This window comes from Eptesicus fuscus, chromosome 7 (assembly GCF_027574615.1).
Source record: "Eptesicus fuscus isolate TK198812 chromosome 7, DD_ASM_mEF_20220401, whole genome shotgun sequence".
NCBI lineage: Eukaryota > Metazoa > Chordata > Mammalia > Chiroptera > Vespertilionidae > Eptesicus > Eptesicus fuscus.
This window is the reverse complement of record NC_072479.1, coordinates 56,609,773-56,630,473: the sequence shown is the minus strand read 5'-3', so window position 1 is coordinate 56,630,473 and position 20,701 is coordinate 56,609,773. Positions and strand designations below refer to the sequence as shown.

Genomic DNA, 20,701 nt, shown 5'->3' with positions numbered 1-20,701 from the left:
GGCTCAGTGGATAAGAGTGTCTGCCTACTGAGTGAAGGATCCCGGGTTCAATTATGGTCAAGGGCACATGTCCTGGTTGTGGGATCAATCCCCAATAGGGGGCGTGCAGGAGGCAGCCATCTCAACCTTGATGCTTCTATCCCTCTCTTCCTCTCTGAAAAAAAAAAAAAAAATTTACTTATTTATTTATTTTTAAGACTGATTTAAAAAAGAAAAAATAATTTCATGAAAGGCTATGCCCTTTTTTCTAATAACCCAAACCACGTGAGTTTCCAAGTAACTTATTTTTGTTGTTTATCCTATTTCTCTTCTCTTGAAATTTAAACTCTCTCTGAACTCTGAAAATAAAGGTAAGAAAGGGGCAGAAGGCTGGCCTTCCGGATAGCGACTAACCCACCGGTAGCCGGTAGCCGAGGAACTCGGCTTCGACTGGAAAATGTGGAGAAACTCGCGCCCCCAAGAGGTCTTAACGCCCAGATCAGCAGGACCCAGGAGGCTGGCATCACGTGACGATGCAGCGCGGCGGATAAACTACAACTCCCAGTGGTCCGCGCGGCCCGCCGGCGTTACGCAGCTTTCGTTGATTGGTCGCTGGGGATATTTGAAAGGAGGGGCTGGCGCGGAAACGAAGGTTACATTTTGGGTCCTTGGCGGAGTACTCAGCCTGGCGGGTAAGTCTTAGACCTGGAAAGGTGGGCACCTCTGGGGCAGCAAGGGGGAACTCGTGAACTTGTGTACGCACCAAGGTGAATGGGGTTCCCAACACTGACTTGAGGGAGAGGCGGGGGCGGCTCTGCCAGGGAGGGTCGGAGGTCTCGGGACGCCCTGGTAGGTGTTGAAGGGCTCTGTGGGGCATTGGGGTGGTGGGACGGGTAGAGTGAGTCCAGGGATCGGCCGCCTAGAAGGAAAAGCGGAAGTTTCGGTTTATAACGGGAGCCCGGCGTCTTGACCTCGGCTTTCTTCCTTTAAGATTTCTAATAAGATTCTTTGCTCCTGCCCTCCATTTAACTCCATTACGAATCTTCTCCGCCCTCTCTAATCCGTCTCCTTTCCCCTAGCCCTCCAGCGCCATGAGGAGCTTTAAAGGAGTCAACTTTGGGACTCTGCTAAGCAGCCCGAAGGAAGCTGAAGCGTTGCTGCCTGACTTGAAGGTGTGGGTGCTGTCTGGCTCTACATACACCTGGCTTTCCAAGCTGAGCTATTTGTTTCTGCCTTATTGGAAGAGACAGATTAGTAGCAACTCCATTTGTAGTTCCTTTCCTTATCTCTTTCCCTGTGTCCCATTCACATCTTCCTCTCCTCCTAGGAGTTCCTGTCCAAACTTCCAGCCAGTTTTCCCAGCTGCAAATTTGATGCGGAGAGAAGACATACTTGTGATGCCATCCTGAGGGCGTGCAACCAGCAGCTGACTGCCAAGCTGGCTTGCCGCAGGCACCTGGAGAGCCTGCTGGAGCTGGCAGAGCTGGCTTGCAATGGCTACTTGGTGTCCAACCCCCAGTGCCCACCCCTCTACCTGGAACGAATTCTCTTCATCTTTCTGCGGAATGTTGCTGCACAGGGAATCCCAGAGGCCACACTCCGATTAGCCCAAACCCTCCATGCCTGTTTGCTGCAGTGTTCCCGACAAGCTGCTCCCCAAGACTATGAGGCTGTGGTTCGGGGCAGCTTTTCTCTGCTTTGGAAAGGGGCAGAAGCCCTGGTGGAGCCACGAGCTGCATACTCAGCTCGACTGAAGGCCTTGAGCTTTCTAGTATTGTTAGAGGATGAAAGTATCCCTTGTGAGGTCCCCCACTTTGCTTCTCCAACAGCCTGTCGAGTGGTAGCTGCCCATCAGCTATTTGATGCCAGTGGGCATGGTTTGAGTGAAGCAGATGCTGACTTCCTAGATGACCTGCTCTCTAGGCATGTGATTAGACTCCTGGTGGGTGAGGAAGGGGACTCACCTGGTCCTCTTTCTCCCCAGAGGGCCCTCTGTCTCTTGGAGCTCACCCTGGAACACTGCCGTCGCCTCTGTTGGAGCCACCTCCATGCCAAAGCCACTAGGGCTGTGGACAAGGCCCAAGATTACCTAAGGAACACCAGCCTGGCTCCCAGCCTCCAAATATGCCAGCTGGGGGTAAAATTGCTGCAGGTCCAGGAAGGAGGACCCCAGGCAGTGGCCAAGCTTCTGATCAAGACATCAGCTATCCTGAACAGCAGTATGGAGGCACCATCACCCCCACTGCGGGCATTGTATGACAGCTGCCAGTTCTTCCTCTCAGGCCTGGAGCGGGGTAGCAAGAGGCGCTATGGACCTGATGCTATTCTGAGCCTCTTTGCTCTTCTTGGCGGGTACTGCTCCCTCATTCGACAGCTTCAGGATGGTGTGAGTTATAAGGTCCTGGAGATAGGGTGGGAATATGGCTCTAAGCCCTGACTCCCTCCTTGGACTATGCAGCCTAGTCTATCCTGAGAGGGCAGTGGTCCCTCATGATGTCTTTCCTGCTCTCAGGATTGTGTCAATTCTCTAGGGCTCTGGGTCAGTCTTTACCTTGGAACTCACACTTTATCTCTGTTCCTCAAACTAACCTTCCCCTTCCTTCCTCAGGTCTGTGGGGACTCCTCCAAGCAGCAGCAGTCTTTGGTTCAGATGCAATTTCAGGGACTTCACCTCTATACTGCGGTGGTTTATGACTTCGCCCAAGGCTGCCAGGTACCGTCGGGGAATCAAAAAGCCTGGACATGTCCTAGGATCTGGGGCTGTTAGACTGCCCTCAGCAGAGCTTTGGGGGTGGCTGTGGCTTTAGGTATGGGGTGGGTGGGTGTCATGTACCTATTATGTCTCCTCTCACCCTCAGCCCTTCTTGTCCCTTCAGGTAGCTGACTTGGCTGACCTTGCTCAGCTAGTGGAAAGTTGTAAATCTACTGTCTGCTGGATGCTGGAGGCCTTAGAGGGCCTGTCAGGCCAAGAGCTGACTGACTACCTGGGGATGACTGGTTAGTGCCCTGGGGCCCAGCTACAAGGTTCTTGGGAGGGTCATCACTCATTAGGCAGGCAAATAGCACTTGCTGGGTGGTTCTGACGGCTGTGGGGGCTCCTTATGGTTCCAGGAGGGAGTGAAAAAGATGTGTATAAGTATCAGTTACTCTATATTTAACAGCAGAAAAGAAGTGATGAAACTAACTTGTAATAGCAGATACTAATTTTTTCTCGTTGATTTTGAAATCTGGTTTGGTACTTGTTTCATGAAAACGTTTGTACTTGATGTGCAACTTTATGACCTTTCTATATATTTAAATTTTAAAGAACATTTACAATTTAATTTTTTAAAAACCAGATTAAACATTCACCTGGTTCAAAATTCAATTTGCACAAAGCTCTCGCACTTCTAATTCTAGTTACCCAAGTCTGCCTCTGCAGAGGCAGTAATATGATCCGTTTCTTATATATCCTTCTGGAGATATATTATGTTTTTGGGTTTTTTAAAATATATTTTATTGATTTTTTACAGAGAGGAAGGGAGAGGGATAGAGAGTTAGAAACATCGATGAGAGAGAAACATGGATCAGCTGCCTCTTGCGCACCCCCTACTGGGGATGTGCCCACAACCAAGATACATGCCCTTGACTGGAATCGAACCTGGGACCTTTCAGTCCGCAGGCCAACGCTCTAGCCACTGAGCCAAACCGGCTAGGGCTATACTATGTTTTTATTAACTAACATACATATATACTTCGCTCGCCCTTTTAATTAAAATACACTTACAGAAAAGTACTAAAATCATATATGTACAGCTTGATGGATTTTTTTTTACAAAGTGAACATACTTTGTAACCAACATCTAGTTCAAGTAATAGCATCATTTAGACTCCGTGGGCCCCCTTCTATTCACTAACCCCCAACAGCAACCACTGACCAGCCAGCATAGATTAGTTTTGCCTATTTTTGTATTTTATAATAAATTTCCCCCTCAGTTTACAAAAGACATGGCCCTTTAGTTTAAATCATATACACCTATTGAGTTTAGTCATGGGAAGGTTTTGGAGAGCTTGTTATATTCATGTTTTCAGTGGTTGAACCGTGTCATAGAGATGAAAATATCAGCATGAGTCAAAAATTATTAGTATGAAAATTCTTTCCACAGAGTATTGAAGACTGACTTCTTCTTCCAGCCATCTGTATTTACTATGTGCTACTGTAATAAACAGTACAATAATTGAATTGTCAACATATTAGAAAGTGATCGGAAGTATGGGGGAAAGGACAGGGAGAGCAGGATAAGGGAATTAAGATTTCTAAGTGCGTAACTGACGGGGGCAAGTTACCATTTAAAACAGGATGGTCAGGGTAAGCCTCATTGAGAGGATGCATGAGCAAAACAGAGGATGTGATGGAGTTGGCCATGTAGACACCTGGGAAAGGACATCCCTGTCCGAGGAAAAAGCCAGTGCCACGGCCTTAAACGAGGAGAGGGTTTGGTGTGTTCAGGGAATCGCAAGGAGGCTATGTGGCTTCAGTAGAATGAGGGAGGAAGGGGGAGGAAAGGGACAGGCCCGAGTATTTTCCTAAAATGCTGACCTCTGAAATGAGATGAAGACAGAGATTGGAATGTGAAGAGAGGTGAGCCCTGTTTGGGAATAAGGACTCTGCTTTTGTAAAAGGAGTGCAGAAGGCCTGGCTAGGATGGAGCGCATGGGCTAACTTGGAGCAGGAAGGGGAGTGCTACTCCTTTCTCACTCCCTAGCAACAGGAGAGGGCAGTGGGAACCAGTCCTGTGGCCAACTGTTCGTTTTCTCTTGCAGCCTCTTACACTAGTAACTTGGCCTACAGTTTCTATAGTCACAAGCTCTATGCCGAGGCCTGTGCCATCTCCGAGCCCTTCTGTGAGTACCTGGGCTTGGCGAAGCCAAGCACCTATCCTGAAGTGCCTCCTGAGAAGGTATGAGGATGGGGAGGGAGGTTATGTTGGGGGAAGGAAGGGGCTTGAGTAGCATGAAAGGGCCTGGCCAAGACCCTGCTTTGGAGTACGGTGTTAGGAGCTACGTATTGGCACCATTACTTCTCAGACCTCACCTGCACTGTCATTTACTTAATTTTGTTTATTATTTATTTATGTATTTATGTATTTATTTATAAAAGAGAGGATGAAGGGAGAGAGGAGAGAGACATTGATGTGACAAAGATACATAGATTGGTTGCCTCCCATACACCAGGGATTGAGCTTGTAACCTAGGTATGTGTCCTGACTGGGAATTGGACCCGAGGTCTTCTGGTGCACGGTACAATGCTCGAACCGAGCCATACCAACCAGGGCAAATTTTTTTTTTTTTACTCACTTTTTATACTTAGTTTTGTCCCAAGCCAATGGTTCCCAGCCTCGCTGCACATTAGAATCACCTGAGTGAACTTAAGAACAAAATTCTAATGCCTGCCCTAAGCTAATTACATCCGATTGCATCAGAGTCTTTGGTCCTGGGGCTCAGGCATCTGGATGTTTAAAGTGTTCTCCTAAGTGGTCCTTTGGACAACCAGAGGGAGTCCCAGTGTCTTAAAGCAAGAATACCCATGAAATGAGGGGTTGGCTGGATTGGCAGTCAAGGTGGGTCGTAGAGGGCCTTGGGTTTCATCATGAGGTACATGGATTTAAGTGGAGGCATGATAGCAGATTGGCGTCTTGGATTTCGCTGGCATCACTGGGATGAATAAACGGAGTGCAAGGACAATACCGGCACCCAGGTTGCCCTAGTAGCCTAGGCCGGAGAGGGTGGGTGTGTGAACTGAAGTAGCTTCCCAAGGGATAGATAGAACTGATGGGTGAAAGAAGTCAAGGCTTAACCTGGTAAATGATTGGCGGTGGGAAAGGGAGAAGGAAGAGTCAGCTGATTTATGGGAGGATTATAGGAGGAAGAGGAGGTTTTCAGGGTGAAGACTGAGTATGTGGGTGGGTTGGATTGAAGCCTCAAGTTGAGAGCACCCAGGGTATTTAGTTCTTAGGTGTCTCCTGCTTTAGGGCAGGGGTGTTGGTCAGAGGACCCCACCCACCCCCAGCAGGTGATATATGTACCTGTAGCTGCATGTCCTCTCCCACTACGCATTCATTGGGTCCCCTCTCCAATTTGGTCTGTTCCCTTTCTCTGGTCAGTTGCACAGGTGCTTCCGGCTACATGTAGAAAGTTTGAAGAAACTGGGTAAACAGGCCCATGGATGCAAGATGGTGACTTTGTGGCTGGCAGCCCTACGGCCCTGTGGCCCCAAACACATGGCTGAGCCAGTCACCTTCTGGGTCCGGGTTAAGATGGATGCAGCCAGAGCTGGAGACAAGGAGCTACAGCTGAGGTGAGTTGGGGGGAGGTGGACAACCACGTCTGCCCCATGGCTAGGGCTGGCTTTTTGTACTCATGGTTATGTTCATCCTTATGTCTGAAAAAGGCACTGATTCCTCCATTATTGTTCACTGAGTGTCTGCCGTGTGCCAGGCACTGTGCTCGGTACTGGGGGAACGGTGGTGACAGGTAGTGTTCTTGCTTTCACGACTGGAAACTTACTGAGCTCTCAGCAAGCCAAAGCTGGGACTCCTTGGCCTGGGGTAGAGGCTCCGTGCTTCACGGGTTCCCCAGGTGCTGAGCTCACCCTCTTTCAGAACTCTGCGAGATAGCCTGAGCGGCTGGGACCCGGAGACCCTGTCCTTCCTGCTCAGGGAGGAGCTGCAGGCCTACAAGGCGGTGCGGGCTGACACAGGGCAGGAACGGTTCAATGTCATCTGTGACCTGCTGGAGCTGAGCCCCGAGGAGACACCAGCTGGGACCTGGGCTCGAGCCACCCATCTGGTGGAATTAGCTCAGGTGCTCTGCTACCATGACTTTGCCCAGCAGACTGACTGGTAAGGGGGAAAGGTGGGAGCCCACTCTTGTTTCTTGCCCCGGGTCTTCTGACTCTGTGGAGCCTGTTTCCCTCTCTATGTCCCTGAGCACCCCCTTCTGTTTGTGGCCATGGGAGCTCATTCGGAGGGTGAGGCCAGCGGTCCGGCAGGAGGCTCCAATTAGGTGCACCCTCTCCTTCCAGCTCTGCCCTGGATGCGATCCGGGAAGCCCTACAGCTTCTGGAATCAGTGAGGCCTGAGGCTCAGGCCGCAGACCAGCTCCTGGATGACAAAGCACAGGCCCTCCTGTGGCTCTACATCTGTACCCTGGAGGCCAAAATGCAGGAAGTATGTGGGGCTGAGCAGCACTGGGTACAGGACTTGTGCTCCGTGGGTCCCCGTAAGCTAGCACTGGCCCTGTTTTTTCTTACCCTGATCTCTCATCCAGGGTATTGAGCGAGATCGGAGAGCCCAGGCTCCTAGTAACCTGGAGGAATTTGAAGTCAATGATCTGAACTATGAAGATAAACTCCAGGAAGATCGTTTCCTATACAGTAACATTGCCTTCAACCTGGCTGCAGATGCTGGTAAGGACCATGGTCATAGTGTGCTGGGATAGTGTCCTCTGTGGCTTCCTAAGAGCCAACCGGGTACCCCAGGTGTGGGGGAGGCTGGCCCTGTGGGCTGGGAGATGAGTGGGCAAAAAGAGCAGAGGGTGTGATGGAGAAGGTGGCATTCTCCCCAGATGGCCCACGCTGAGAGTGGCTGGTCCCTTTCTTCTGACTTGTAGCTCAGTCCAAATGCCTGGACCAAGCCCTGGCCCTGTGGAAGGAGGTGCTTACAAAGGGGCAGGCCCCCGCTGTGCGGTGTCTCCAGCAGACAGCAGCCTCGCTGCAGATCCTGGCGGCCCTCTATCAGCTGGTGGCAAAGGTAACGGGGCAGGGCATTGACCCAGAGCACAAACCCAGTGCCTTCACTTTCTTTGGCCTCTGTATCTGCTGAGAAGCCAGGGAACCCAGTGCGGGCTCTATCACAGGCCTCTCTGAGTTTAAATCCAAACTCCATCATTTATTAGTGCATGGCCTTAGGCAAATTACTTAACCTTCTAAGGCCAAGTTTCGTTATTTCTAAAATGAAGGTAATAATAATAACTACCTCATAACATTGTTAGCATTTGATGAGATAATGCATGGGAGATGTTGCACATAAACAGAATACTCAAATGTAAACCATAATTATTATATTAATTATTAGATAATTGGAGACCATAAATGCCTGAAAAATACATACATGCCTGTAGACACAGTTCTACATATTTACATGCCTTGTCAGAAGGTTTTACAGACTCCCTGAAGCTCTTCCTTGGATCCCACATTAGAAGCGTGGGCCCCACATTAGGAACCCCTGAAAAAGAACATGGCCCTTAAAGGATCTTCGTTATTGTGGGTCTTTAGGCTCTATTTCTAGCACGGGGAACCTGGGAATCTTCCTCAGCCCTAGATTTGAGTCTTGGCTCTACCATGTACCTGTTATGTGAATGTAGACAACATATGTGATTCTTAGTTTCCTCATCTGTTAAGTTGGGATTAGAATTGCTATGAAGATAAAATGAGTTGATGCATGTAGACCTCTTGGCACAGTGCTTGACACATAGTAAGTGCTCAGTAAATCCTGGCTATTGATGACTGGCGCCTAGGCTTTCAAACAGAAGGGGGTAGGATGGTTTGCAGGCTCCCGCGCTGCTCTCATCTCAGGCTCCCTGAGAAGGGCTGATGATTGCTCTGTCTGGGTAGCCACATTCCAGCCAGAGGTCAGATCAAGGTTCCAAAGGGCTCGGGAGCAGAGGGTAGAAATAGAGGCTTGAGCAGGAACTGGGTAAACTTGCTGCTATTGGCCAACCAGCCCCTGCAGGCTCTGGAGGTCCTCCTGCTTGTACGGATCGTCTCCCAGAGACTGGAGGACCACGCGAAGGCAGCTGGCTCCTCCTGCCATGTCACCCAACTTCTGCTGACCCTCGGTTGTCCCAGCTATGCCCAGGTGAGTGCCCAGCCTGTCTAGCCTGGGGGTGGCAGGGGAGACATGGCTGTAGTAACCCATCTTTTCTCTTAGAAGGTAGGATACTAAAGGGGCCGCTTCGCTGCCTTCTACCACCACTTTCAGCTGGAGGCTCATATAGTGAGGAGTGGTTGGGAAGCAGGCATCTAGCTCCTTCTCACTGCAAAACCAATTGTTCATTGAGTCTAAGAGAATCTGCATCAGGAATATGATGCCAGTCCTATAGTTGTCATTAATTTCTGTTGCCCTGGTTGATCCTCCTTCACTTAGGACTGTTACCACATCCCCTAGCTGGTCTCCTTGCCTCCAGTTTCTCCCTTTTCCACGTTTGCTACTCTCATGGTCTTTTTAGGAACAGATCTGATCTTAATCTCTTTCCTGCTTAAAGGATTTTAATTTGGCTTCTCCGTTACCTGAAGGATACTGTCCAGACCCTTCACTTTGTATTGACACCTTCTGTATTCTGATTCACATTTTTTCTTGCCACTTCCTACCATGAACCTTATGCCCATCTATCCCAGTTACTTTATATTCTTTGCATGTACCTCTCTGTCTTTGGTTGTATTAGTTTCTCCACCCTAAATGCACCTTCTCCCCCCGACCCGCTTATTTTCATTCAGTAAACCTGTACTTTCTTTTCAAGGCCTAGCTCAATTCTTCGCTTCTTCGTAAAGCATTTCACATGTTTTTCAAGGGCAGAATCAACCCCTTTCCCTGAGTCCCCATAGCACTAATGGCATTATATCATGATTATATTGGATTGCCTGTGAGCCTACTGCATAGCAAGCTATTGGTTGGAAGGTCCTACTTACTCCTTATTCATTTGTCTTTCTAACATAGTGGTTAACCGAAAGGTATTCAATGAACATTTTAGTGAGTGAATAACTCCTATGTAGATTATAATATTTGAAATGATATTTAATTAGACATGTTTGACATTTGCTTGCAGATGCTTTAATCCACTTTAATTTGAAGGCTCAGGCTGCCTCTCCTCACCAGTATGCTTTGCAAACCCCCTGATTGCTCCCTTAGTTACACCTGGAAGAGGCAGAATCGAGTCTGAAGCTTCTGGATCATACCACTGACACGTACCTGCTCCTTTCCCTGACCTGTGACCTGCTGAGAAGTCAACTTTTCTATGCTTACCACAAGGTATTCCTCACTTTCTTACCCAAAGGTCCTGGGTATTAGAAGGATTTTCTGATTTTCTAGATCTTTGTCTAGCTTCTGAGAATTCCCTGGAGCTAAAAATATTCCTGACCCTGAGAAGCAATGCTCTTTCCTAGCTTTGCCTTCCAAAGAATTGTTCACCAGTGTTCCTCCAATAGAGAGATTTTCCTTTTCCTTTTTCTCCAGTTTCCTCAGGGCAAGGAGGAAAGTCTCCCTGAATAGGAACTGGGATGACACTGGAGCCCTAGCCTGAAATCCAGTGGGATCCAAAAACACCGGCAGTTTCCCATAAACTAGCTGTGTGACTTTTCCAAGTCTTATGCCCACTCATGTTATATATATATATATTTTTTATAGCTTTTATCATTCTTCACAGCAGGGGATGGGGCCAGATGATCTCCAGGGGCATCTCAATCTCTGAAATGCCAATCTGACCTCACTGCTCTCCTCTGGCCCCTCTCCTTCAGGTGACAGAGGGCGCCTCTCTGTTGCTGGCTGTGCTTCAGGATCCTGCCCTCCAAAAGTCATCCAAGGCCTGGTACTTGCTGCGTGTCCAGGCCCTGCAGCTGGTGGCAGTCTACCTTAGCCTCTCATCAGACAGCCTCTCAGCCTCCCTGTGGAAGCAACTCTGTGCCCAAGGTGAAAAAATAGGGTGAATGGCCCTCCTTGGTTGGTGTGTGTGGTTTGTGCACTGTCATCTCTTCTCAGCCCTTGTCCCCTCTGCTGTCCAGCTATGTGGATGAGCCTAATCAGAAGCTGCACAGAATAGGCCTGGGATGAGCCTAATCAGAAGCTGCACAGAATAGGCCTAGCAAATGAGTTTCAGTTCTCCTATTGACTCTAATCAATTGCCTAGTGACTGCCTGGAATACTATACCAGCAATGTTTCTGAGACCCCATGTAGTCTCAGGGAGTTCTGTGATTGATTAGCTCTTCCTGCCTTAGGTGCATATGGAAAAGAATAGCAGCATGCTTTGCATTTGCTATCTTAGTAGTTGAAGATGGTGAAGTGGTGAAGTTCAGGCCACATCATCTCCCTTCTTGTCCCCTCTTCCCTCACTTGCACAGGCTGGCAGACACCTGAGACAGCACTCATCGACTCCCACAAGCTTCTCCGAAGCATCGTCCTCTTGCTCATGGGCAGTGATGTACTCTCAACTCAAAAAGCAGCCGTAGAGACACCTTTTCTGGACTATGGTGAGTCCGAGGAGGAGAGCAAGGTCCTGCAGGAATAAACAGGCGAGATGGTGGGGGTGGTAGTTTTGTCTCCAGAGGATCCAGGCTATGACTGAGTGATCATGGTCTGGTCTCTCTCCTTTACTGCAGGTGAAAATCTGGTACAAAAATGGCAGGTGCTTACAGAGGTGCTGAGCTGCTCCGAGAAGCTGGTTTCCCACCTGGGCCGCCTGGGCAGTGTGAGCGAAGCCAAGGCCTTTTGCTTGGAGGCCCTGAAACTTACAACGAAGTTACAGTTACCGCGCCAGTGAGTACAGGGACCAAGAGGATGCCAGTTCTGGAACCGGAGTGCCTGTGCCCTTGACTATGGGTTTCCAAACTGTTCCACAGATTAATAACATGTTATGTGTGGAGGGCTTGGTGGAACCCCTCCCGTGGCTAAATAAGTGGAAAATGCTGAGTTAATCAAGGTTTGACTTTTTTTATTTCCTATAGGACTTCTCATGTCCTCCAATATGCTGATACACATTATGGATCTCCAAATGGGAGATCTAGTGTACAGTCTTTCCCTAAATCTCTTTGCCCACAGGATCCTTTTATGGAATAATGCAGTTGGGGAAATCCTGTCCTCACACACAAGGAGGAGTTGGTTTGAGGGCAGCGTAGGCTTTCCCCAGGGAGCCAGAGGCTGGAAAAGACTGTGATGGCTCTGCCTAGGAAAGGAGCAAAAAGACTCCAGGAAGGCAAAGGATTCCACTAATTGGTTATTATCTCCTCCCAACAAGGTGTGCCCTATTCCTGGTGCTGAAGGGAGAGCTGGAGCTGGCACGCAATGACATTGACCTCTGTCAGTCGGATCTGCGGCAGGTTCTGTTCTTGCTTGAGTCTTGCACAGGTGAGCAGCCATGCCCATGCCCATGGGCTGTGGTAAGAGGGACACTTACACTATTTAACAAATCTTTATATGTCAGGGTTTGGTTTCCTTCTAAATCAGAGACTTCTGGACCCAGGGCAAAACTCCCTTTACTTCAATCAGACCGTTGGTGCCCCTCCTTCGGATAACCTGTCCAGGACTAACCCTCTTTGGTTCTAGTTTTCAGTATCATCTAATACATTTGGGCTATTTATAGTTAAATGGAATTTAAATAAAATTTAAAATTCAGTTCCTCAGTCACTTACCACATTTCACAAGTTCAGTAGCACATGTATCTAGTGACTATTGTATTAAACAGTACAAATGTAGTGTCCCCAGGAGGCTAATAATACAATATTGTATTTATGATTTTTTTTTTCTTATCAACCACTTTTATCTCTAGTAATTCATTTGACCCACACAATACCCTGAGAAGTCAGTTGGGAACATAGTTTTTTGTTTTGTTTTCATTTGTAAAATGAGAAAGTTGAGAAATTCAATGTTTTAGGCCAGAATCACAGGGCTAGTCAGGGGCAGAAGCCAGGATTAAGAGTTGGGCCTCCTGGTGCTGGCCTGCTTTCCTGATTCACGCAGTCTTCTGAGCTGCAAATAATGGGGGCTTTGTCGGCTGTGTTGGTCCATTGTTGAAAGGAAAGATAACATTAGGGATTTTATTAAAACAAAAAAATAAACCATACTAATATTTAGTATGTTAGTACAGTAATATATGAGTAATTAGTAAGTAATTAACACACATATCAGGGAGTTGGACCCTGGGGTAGCTCGAGAAGCACTGGGCATCATGTCTCCTAGTTTTATCATCCTTGTTCCGCTCTCTCCTCAGAGTTTTGTGGACCAGCCCAGCGCCCAGGCTCTGTGAAGAAAGTCCACTTGCAGAAGGGGAAGCAGCAGGCCCCGGCGCCCTGTCCTCTAGAGCTCCCAGAGGAGGAGCCCTTCCTAAGAGGCCCTGTTCTGGAGCTGGTGGCCACTGTGGCCAAGGAGCCTGGCCCCATAGCACCTTCTACTAACTCCTCCCCAGTCCTGAAAACGAAGCCCCAACCCAGCCCTGGCTTCCTGACCCATTTGCCCACCTGTGACTGCTCACTCTGTGCCAGCCCTGTCCTCTCGGCAGTCTGTCTACGCTGGGTGTTGGTCACAGCCGGGGTGAGACTGGCCATGGGCCATCAGGCCCAGGGTCTGAATCTCCTGCAGGTTGTGCTGAAGGGTTGCCCTGCAGCCACTGAGCGCCTCGGCCAAGCCCTGCAAGCTGCCCTGAATCACAAAGTACCTCCCTTCCCCGACTCGCGCCTCTTTGATGAGATCTTGGCTCAGGCATACACACAGCTGGCACAGGAGGGGCTGAGCCAGCCATCAAACAGCCTGGGGAAGGCACTAGCGTCAGGGCTGAAGTTTGTGGCAGCACGGATACCCCACCTGGAGCCCTGGCGAGCCAGCCTGCTCTTGACGCAGGCCCTTACAAAGCTGGCCGGCCTCAGCTGCTGCACTACCCCACTTTTTGCAAGCTCCTGGGGCTGGCAGCCACCATCAGTAAAGACTCCCCCAGGCTCAGAGCCCACTAAGCTTCGGAAGCAAACACATTCTAGACGGGGGCGCCAACAGGCAGTCTCTGCTGCCCTGCCCCTCCATAATACCTCTCGGAAAGGTCGGGAAGGTGGAGGAACACCATGCACACCTAAGCCCCCTGGCCGGCTTAGGCAGGCTGGCCCTCGAGTCCCTTTCACCGTGTTTGAGGAAGTGTGTCCTACAAAGAGCAAACCTGAGGTTCCCAAGGCCCCCAAGGTACAACAGAGAGTCCAGACGCGCCTGAAGGTGAGGTGGGATCGTGGCCAGGCAGTGTTGGGTGTTGGGTGGGGATGGTCCTGGAGGAGAGTTCTATAGAGCAGGGGCCCCTATGGAATAGCTTCCCAGGGCCTGGTGGCACCTTGAGCTCTCCTGTTATCTGCGGGACCCCTGCCTCTTCCACAGGAAGAACTAGTTCCAAGTCTACCTTTGTTTTGAACAGAAGGCACTTTCCTTAACTTGAGCATTCCTTTCCCCCTTCACCCTTCCTCCTCATCTTCTAGTGCCCCCTCCTCTCCCGGTTTCCACACCCAGGAGTTACTGCTCCTGATTGAATGTGGCAGTATTTGTGGGAGGTTAATTCTTTTTTTTTTTTTTGTACTTTTTTTTTTTTAATGAATCTTTATTGTTCAGATTACAATTGTTTCTCCTTTTTCCCCACATATCTCCCCACCACCCAGTTCCCCCCCCCCCTCTTCCCTTACCTTCCCCCCCCCCCCCCCCCCCCCCCCCCCCCCCGCTGTCCTTATCCATAGGTGTATGATTTTTGTCCAGTCTCTTGGGAGGTTAATTCTTAAATCTTCCCCAGTGGCCTCTGTGTTGGTGCCGCCACAGCGCCATCTGCTGTCAGATGATGTCTTGTCACTGAAGGCCCCTTGGCCCTTCTCTTCCTCCCTTCCCAGGTGAACTTCAGTGATGACAGTGACTTGGAAGACCCAGCTGAGGCACGGCTTGCAGAGGAGCCCAAGAAACGGAGCACTGCTTCTCGGGGGCGAGGCTGGGGCCAGGCTAGGAAGGGCCCAAGTGTGAAGACTAATGTGGCTGCTGACCCAGGTAGTGCCCTTGGGCACTCTGGCCACAGTGGCAGGACCCGGAGGGCCAAGAAGGTGGCGTCAGGATATGGTGAGGAGCTGGGCCCTGAGATTATGCGGACCATCCCTGAGGAGGAACTGACTGACAACCAGATGGAAATGAGCTTTGAGACCCTCAGGGGCTCTGATGGGGAAGACTCAGCCTCAGGTATGATGGCAAAGGTGGGAGGTAGAGATGCATATGTTTTGGGAGGCTGCCCTGGGACCAAAGCACAAGAAACTAATTTGGCACAATAACTAGTGCCAAAAGACAGTCTTTTGTTGGCTCTGGACTGGATCCTCGAAGGGAAAACAAAGGGAATGGCAAGAGCAGGGAGCTCTGTAGAAAAGTCATGTTCTCCCCAGATGGGAAGACACCAGCTCCCGGGCCTGACACAGCCATAGGGGAATGTGAACTGTTGAGACGGGATTCCAGCAAAGAGGAGCTGCCCACCCTCTGCCCAAGCAAGAAGACAGACAAGGATCTTGGTTCTCGGCGCCAACGTCCCGCAGCCCCTATAGCCATTGGTGAGGTCTGGTCACTTGTAGAGGGCTGAGCCTTTAGGTCTCTTGATCGCAGTGCTTTTCCAATCTGTCCTTGGTTCTGGCTGTGGACCCCCACCTGGATCTGATAGCCTTTGAACTGGGTTTGAATTCCAGCACTCTCTGCTACCTGTGTGCAAGCCACTCAACCTCTCTGAGCTTTTGACTTAACTGTCAAGTGGGTTTGGGGAGGATGGGGCAAGTTTATGCATGTAAGTTACATAGGACCTACTTGGCACATTGCCCTTTGTAAATGGTAGCTGCTACTTTCCAAGTGGGAGATGATATAGGGAGGGACCTTGGCAGGTTCCTGTCAGCTAGGAAGTAGGGGCCTCATCTATAGCAAGTGTCGACCTTCGTCTAGGTGTCTCTACCGTGGATTCCATCTGTGACTCACTGAGCGTTGCTTTCCGCGGGGTCAGTCACTGCCCTCCTAGTGGACTCTACGCTCACCTCTGCCGCTTCCTGGCCTTGTGCCTGGGCCACCGGGATCCCTATGCCACTGCCTACCTTGTCACCGAGTCTGTCTCTATCACCTGTCGCCACCAGCTGCTCACCCACCTCCACAGGCAGCTCAAGTGAGTGTCCACCATCCCGAAGACTTGTGCTGGGGCCGATGGGGGGGAGGGGGGAGGTGTCCAGACTTTGAAGGAGGGAGAACTCACCCTTACTTGTGTTGCTTGCAGCAAATCCCAGAAGCACCAATCACTGGAAATAGCAGACCAGCTGCAGGGGCTGAGCCTCCAGGAGAGGCCTGGAGGTATCCCTCTGGCCCGCCTCCGGCACCTCTTTTCCTTCAGAACATCGGGATCTGGCCATTTCCCCCAGGCTGAGAAGGAGAGTTTCCGGGAGTGCCTGTCTCTGATCCCCAGTGGTATGGTGGCTCTCCTGTCCTTTTATTCATCTTCTTACTGAAAGGTGGGGTGAAGGTGTTTAAGGCATTAGTTAGCTCACATAGATTTATGATCCTCATGGAAGGACATGTCATACCTTTTCATTGATTAGTCATTTTGTTATTCTCACCAAACAGACATACCCTAAATCTGGAAGTCTTTTTTTTTTTTTTTTTATTGATTTCAGAGAGCAGGGAGGGGAGAGAGAGAGAGAGAGAGAAACATTGGTGATGAGAGAGATTCATTGACTGGTTGCCTCTTGCATGCCCTCTACTAGGGACTGAGCCTGCAACTTGGGCATGTGCCCTGACTGGGAATCAAACCTAGACCTCTTGGTTCATAGATTGACACTCAACCACTGAGCAACACTGGCTGGGCTGGAAGTCTTTTTTTTTTATGTTATTGTTTTTTTTTAACCTCAACTTTGACTTACCAACAAATTCAATGTCTTTATTTAGGGGTAAGTCCAGATGTCCACGGGCTCCCTACGCTAGCATGAAACATGTTAACAGATTATTTGAATGCCTCCTGCTGTGCAGGGCCCTTTGTTCATTTCTGTAAGGGACCCAAAGAATTATAAGACATGGTCTCTGTTCCCAGGGAGCTCTTAAGGGCAAGTGAGAGCACCTTGAACTCCAGTGACCAAGGGAGACTTCTTAGAGTTGTCTTGAGTGCTAGATAGGGTTTGAGTGCAGAAGACATTGAAGGGCATTCCTTGTAACAGCTGAAATGATTCTGGGTATGTTCTGTGTCAGAGGTGACTGTGTGTGTGTTGGCCCTGGCCTCCCTCCAGCCTGGAACGGTGGGCAACACCCTCCTGCTGACTCGGCTGGAAAAAGACAATCCCCCAGTCACTGTGCAGATCCCAACTGCCCAGAACAAGGTACGTTTCCTGGGCCAGGGAGCAGAGTTGGGCTGGGGTAGGCTTCTGGTCAGACTGCTCGCATTCTGTGGCTGGGGGATAGAGAGATGGTGATCACGTGGACAAGCAGAAATCTCACAACCCTATCTCCCAAAGCTTCCTCTGAGCTCGGCCCTGAAAGAGTTTGATGCCATCCAGAAGGAACAGAAAGAGAACAGCAGCTGTACTGACAAGCGAGAATGGTGGACAGGGCGGCTTGAACTGGACCATAGGATGGAGGTGTGTGCCCCCAATGTGGGGTGGGGTCAGGCCTGTGCTATGAATGACCTGGGGAGCCAATGTCTTCTTTCTCAGGGGTACCCTGTCAGTGCTAAGGTACCTCGAATCCTTTCTGGAATTGTAGGCCTAAATAAAAAATTATGTTACGTGGGAAGGATTTTAAACAATAGCCCAAAACCTGAAGGGGCTGTGGCAATGGAACATTTGAAGATATACACAGGAAAAAGGACTTAAGCCCATGTGTCAGCTTCCCAGCTTTAGCTTTCATTGCCTACCTGTTTATAGTGATATGTAACAGATTCTAATTTATACTCCCCCAGAGTCTCACCAAATGAAAATGTTCCTAGTTTCTTGCCTTTTTATTAGCAGATACGTAAGACAAATACACACATTGGAAAACCCATTTCCTCATCTCCAGAATGCCGGTGCCTGTGGGGAAAGAAACTTCGATTCACCTCTGACTGAAGGGCCTGTTCTTCTGCACTCAGGTTCTCATCACTTCCCTAGAAAAGGATGTGCTGGGCTGCTGGAGGGGGCTGTTGCTGCCACTCAGTGAGGACCCGGGCCCTGCCCAGGAGGCCTCCCGCCTACAAGAGTTGCTGCAGGAATGTGGCTGGAAATATCCTGATCCCACTCTGCTGAAAGTGAGTGGAGAAATCAGGGAAGGGAAAGAAGCTAGATTTAATTCCCTCCCATCTGCCACTGTAAGTAGAAATGGGAGCTATGGCACTCACCACTGTTCCCTTACAGATCGTGCTCAGTGGTGCCAATACCCTCACTCCTCAAGACGTTCAGGCCCTGGCCTATGGGCTGTGCCCCACCCAGCCAGAGCGAGCCCAAGAACTCCTGAGTGAGGCAATAGGACGTCTTCAGGGTCAGACAATACCAAGCAGTAGGCACCTTGTCTTAGTGCTGGACAAGGTAAGGAGCTAAGGGCCAGAGAGGCAGTGCCTGGTGGGCAGTGGGCACCAACTCACCCTCTTCTGACTCCTGCGTATACCCGGCTAGGGACCGTAACCTCTGAGTGCTTTTTGCCCAGGATCTGCAGAAGCTGCCATGGGAGAGCATGCCCAGCCTCCGGGCACTGCCTGTCACGCGGCTGCCCTCCTTCCGTTTCCTACTCAGCTACGCCATCATCAAAGAGGTTGGATTCGGGGAGTGATTGGTGGCTATTGGGAAGATAGGAGAGGGTCTTAGGAATGGATCAGTCATGGAATGGGGCTTGGAGTTTGTTGGGGCCAGACCAGGATCCTGATCACCAGTATCTCCTCCTCAGGCTGGGGCCTCGCCAGTGCTGAGCCAAGGGGTGGATTCTCGCAGTGCCTTCTACGTTCTGAATCCTCACAACAACCTGTCAAGCACAGAGGAGCAATTTCGAGCCACTTTTAGCAGGTCAGGAGGATAAGAGTAAGAAACAGAGTGGGGCCGAAACCGGTTTGGCTCAGTGGATAGAGCGTCGGCCTTCGGACTCAAGGGTCCCAGGTTCGATTCCGGTCAAGGGCATGTACCTTAGTTGCGGGCACATCCCCAGCAGGGGGTGTGCAGGAGGCAGCTGATCGATGTTTCTCTCTCATCGATGTTTCTAACTCTCTATCCCTCTCTCTTCCTCTCTGTAAAAAATCAATAAAATATATTTAAAACAAAAAAAAAAGAAACAGAGTGGGGAGGGGTAGCAACAACGTATAGAGACAACATGTCCTTTTCTCAAGAATCAGATGTTGCAGCCAACCTTCTCATTAGTATTCCCTCTGACAATTTGCCACATGACCTTTAGTCTTTTTTTAAAAAATATATTTTTACTGATTTAAGAGAGGTAGAGAGATAGAAACATCAATGATGAGAATCATTGATCGGCTGCCTCCTGCACGCCCCACACTGGGGATTGAGCTCGCAACCTGGGCATGTGCCTTTGACTGGAATCGAACCTGGCACCCTTCAGTCCGCAGGCCGATGCTCTATCCACTGAGCCAAACCGGCTAGGGCATGACCCTTATTCTTACTCCTACCTTTTCCCTGCAGTGAATCTGGCTGGAAAGGAGTGGTTGGGGAGGTGCCGAGCCCGTTACAAGTGCAAGAGGCCCTGATGGAGCGTGACTTATATATGTGAGTGCTTAGGGTGGGGAGGTGAGGAAGCAGTTGCAGAGAAGGGTTTTGCTTTGGGGTTTTAAAGCCCCTGGCTGACTCAGGGCACCTCTGGAGACAGCAGAGGCCCAATATAGCTAGGTCAAACGCATCTCACCTTCTGCTTTAGCTATGCAGGGCACGGGGCTGGTGCCCGCTTCCTGGACGGGCAGGCTGTCCTGAGGCTGAACTGTCGGGCAGTGGCACTGCTGTTTGGCTGCAGCAGTGCAGCCCTGGCTGTGCATGGAAACCTGGAGGGGGCTGGCATCGTGCTCAAGTATATCATGGCTGGCTGGTGAGTCTTGAGGGGCAAGGCCCATCCTAGGTCCCAACCCCAGGTTTTTTCCTAGGTCTGAAGTTTAAATCCTTCCTCCTTTGTGCCCCACCTTCCTCCCATCCTAGTTCCAAGGGACTTCCTCATTAGCTCAATCTTCTCTACTCACTCACCCACCACCATTAACTGTATTTTCCTATGTATTCTGTTTTAGAGTCGTTTGTTTTTCTTCTTTTTTTTTCCCAGTCCCCTGTTTCTGGGTAACCTCTGGGACGTGACTGACCGTGACATTGACCGCTACACGGAGGCGCTGCTGCAGGGCTGGCTTGGAGGAGGCCCAGGAGCCCCTCTTCTCTACTATGTCAACCAGGCCCGCCAGGCTCCCCGACTCAAGTATCTCATTGGGGCTGCACCTGTAGCCTATGGCTTGCCTGTCTCCCTGCGGTGACCCCTTGGAGCTGTCCTATCGCTGATAGAAGCCATGTGACTGTTCTACCTCCCATACTTACATTTAACCCTCAGGATAAATATTTTTAAGTGATTTCCCCAATATTTTATATGAAACATTTCCTTTTAACTTAACCTTAATATAATAAAGATTTATGACTTAAACCCAGTTTTGTGTAGTTCATTTGAAAACATTTGAGGACAAGACTATTGCCCCCCTCCCACTATGTGGTGCGACTATAAATAGAACAGCTTGAAGCAGTTACTCTGAGAGCATTGGGAAGAAAGGCAAGACCACAGGACAAAACTGGTCCTGGCTTGGCCTCAGCAGAAAAGGCTAAAAAAGAGAGGGGCATCAAAATGCCCTAAGTGGGGACAGAGTTGTCAAGAAGGGTAGAGATAGACCCACTGAGAGTCTTGAGCAGATACCATCACATCTGTCCTGTCTTTGCCCTCAGGTATCCTGGGAGTGACACCA

General features: G+C 49.9%; 1 protein-coding gene across 1 annotated transcript; it reads left to right on the top strand.

Annotated features, from left to right (window-relative positions):
• The first annotated feature begins 1,070 nt into the window (after nucleotides 1-1,070).
• ESPL1 (extra spindle pole bodies like 1, separase) lies at nucleotides 1,071-20,388 on the top strand. Its single transcript, XM_028144462.2, has 30 exons — nucleotides 1,071-1,151; nucleotides 1,307-2,365; nucleotides 2,588-2,692; nucleotides 2,856-2,976; nucleotides 4,783-4,919; nucleotides 6,123-6,316; nucleotides 6,621-6,860; nucleotides 7,043-7,187; nucleotides 7,288-7,426; nucleotides 7,630-7,769; nucleotides 8,742-8,876; nucleotides 9,927-10,046; nucleotides 10,532-10,703; nucleotides 11,133-11,261; nucleotides 11,391-11,547; nucleotides 12,026-12,135; nucleotides 12,998-13,983; nucleotides 14,637-14,973; nucleotides 15,171-15,332; nucleotides 15,712-15,925; nucleotides 16,034-16,221; nucleotides 16,996-17,123; nucleotides 17,259-17,381; nucleotides 17,870-18,025; nucleotides 18,132-18,302; nucleotides 18,421-18,525; nucleotides 18,658-18,773; nucleotides 19,401-19,484; nucleotides 19,633-19,797; nucleotides 20,023-20,388. Exons 1-30 carry the CDS (start codon nucleotides 1,071-1,073, stop codon nucleotides 20,222-20,224), a joined length of 6,321 nt encoding a protein of 2,106 aa, XP_028000263.2. The 3' UTR covers nucleotides 20,225-20,388.
• The last annotated feature ends 313 nt before the right edge of the window (nucleotides 20,389-20,701 follow it).

Coding starts and splice junctions, on each gene's coding strand:
- ESPL1 (XM_028144462.2), top strand. CDS start 1,071: ATGAGGAGCTTTAAAGGAGTCAACTTTGGGACTCTGCTAAGCAGCCCG. Junction 12,136..12,997: donor CTTGCTTGAGTCTTGCACAG/GTGAGCAGCCAT, acceptor CTCTCTCCTCAG/AGTTTTGTGGACCAGCCCAG. Junction 18,303..18,420: donor TTGTCTTAGTGCTGGACAAG/GTAAGGAGCTAA, acceptor CTTTTTGCCCAG/GATCTGCAGAAGCTGCCATG.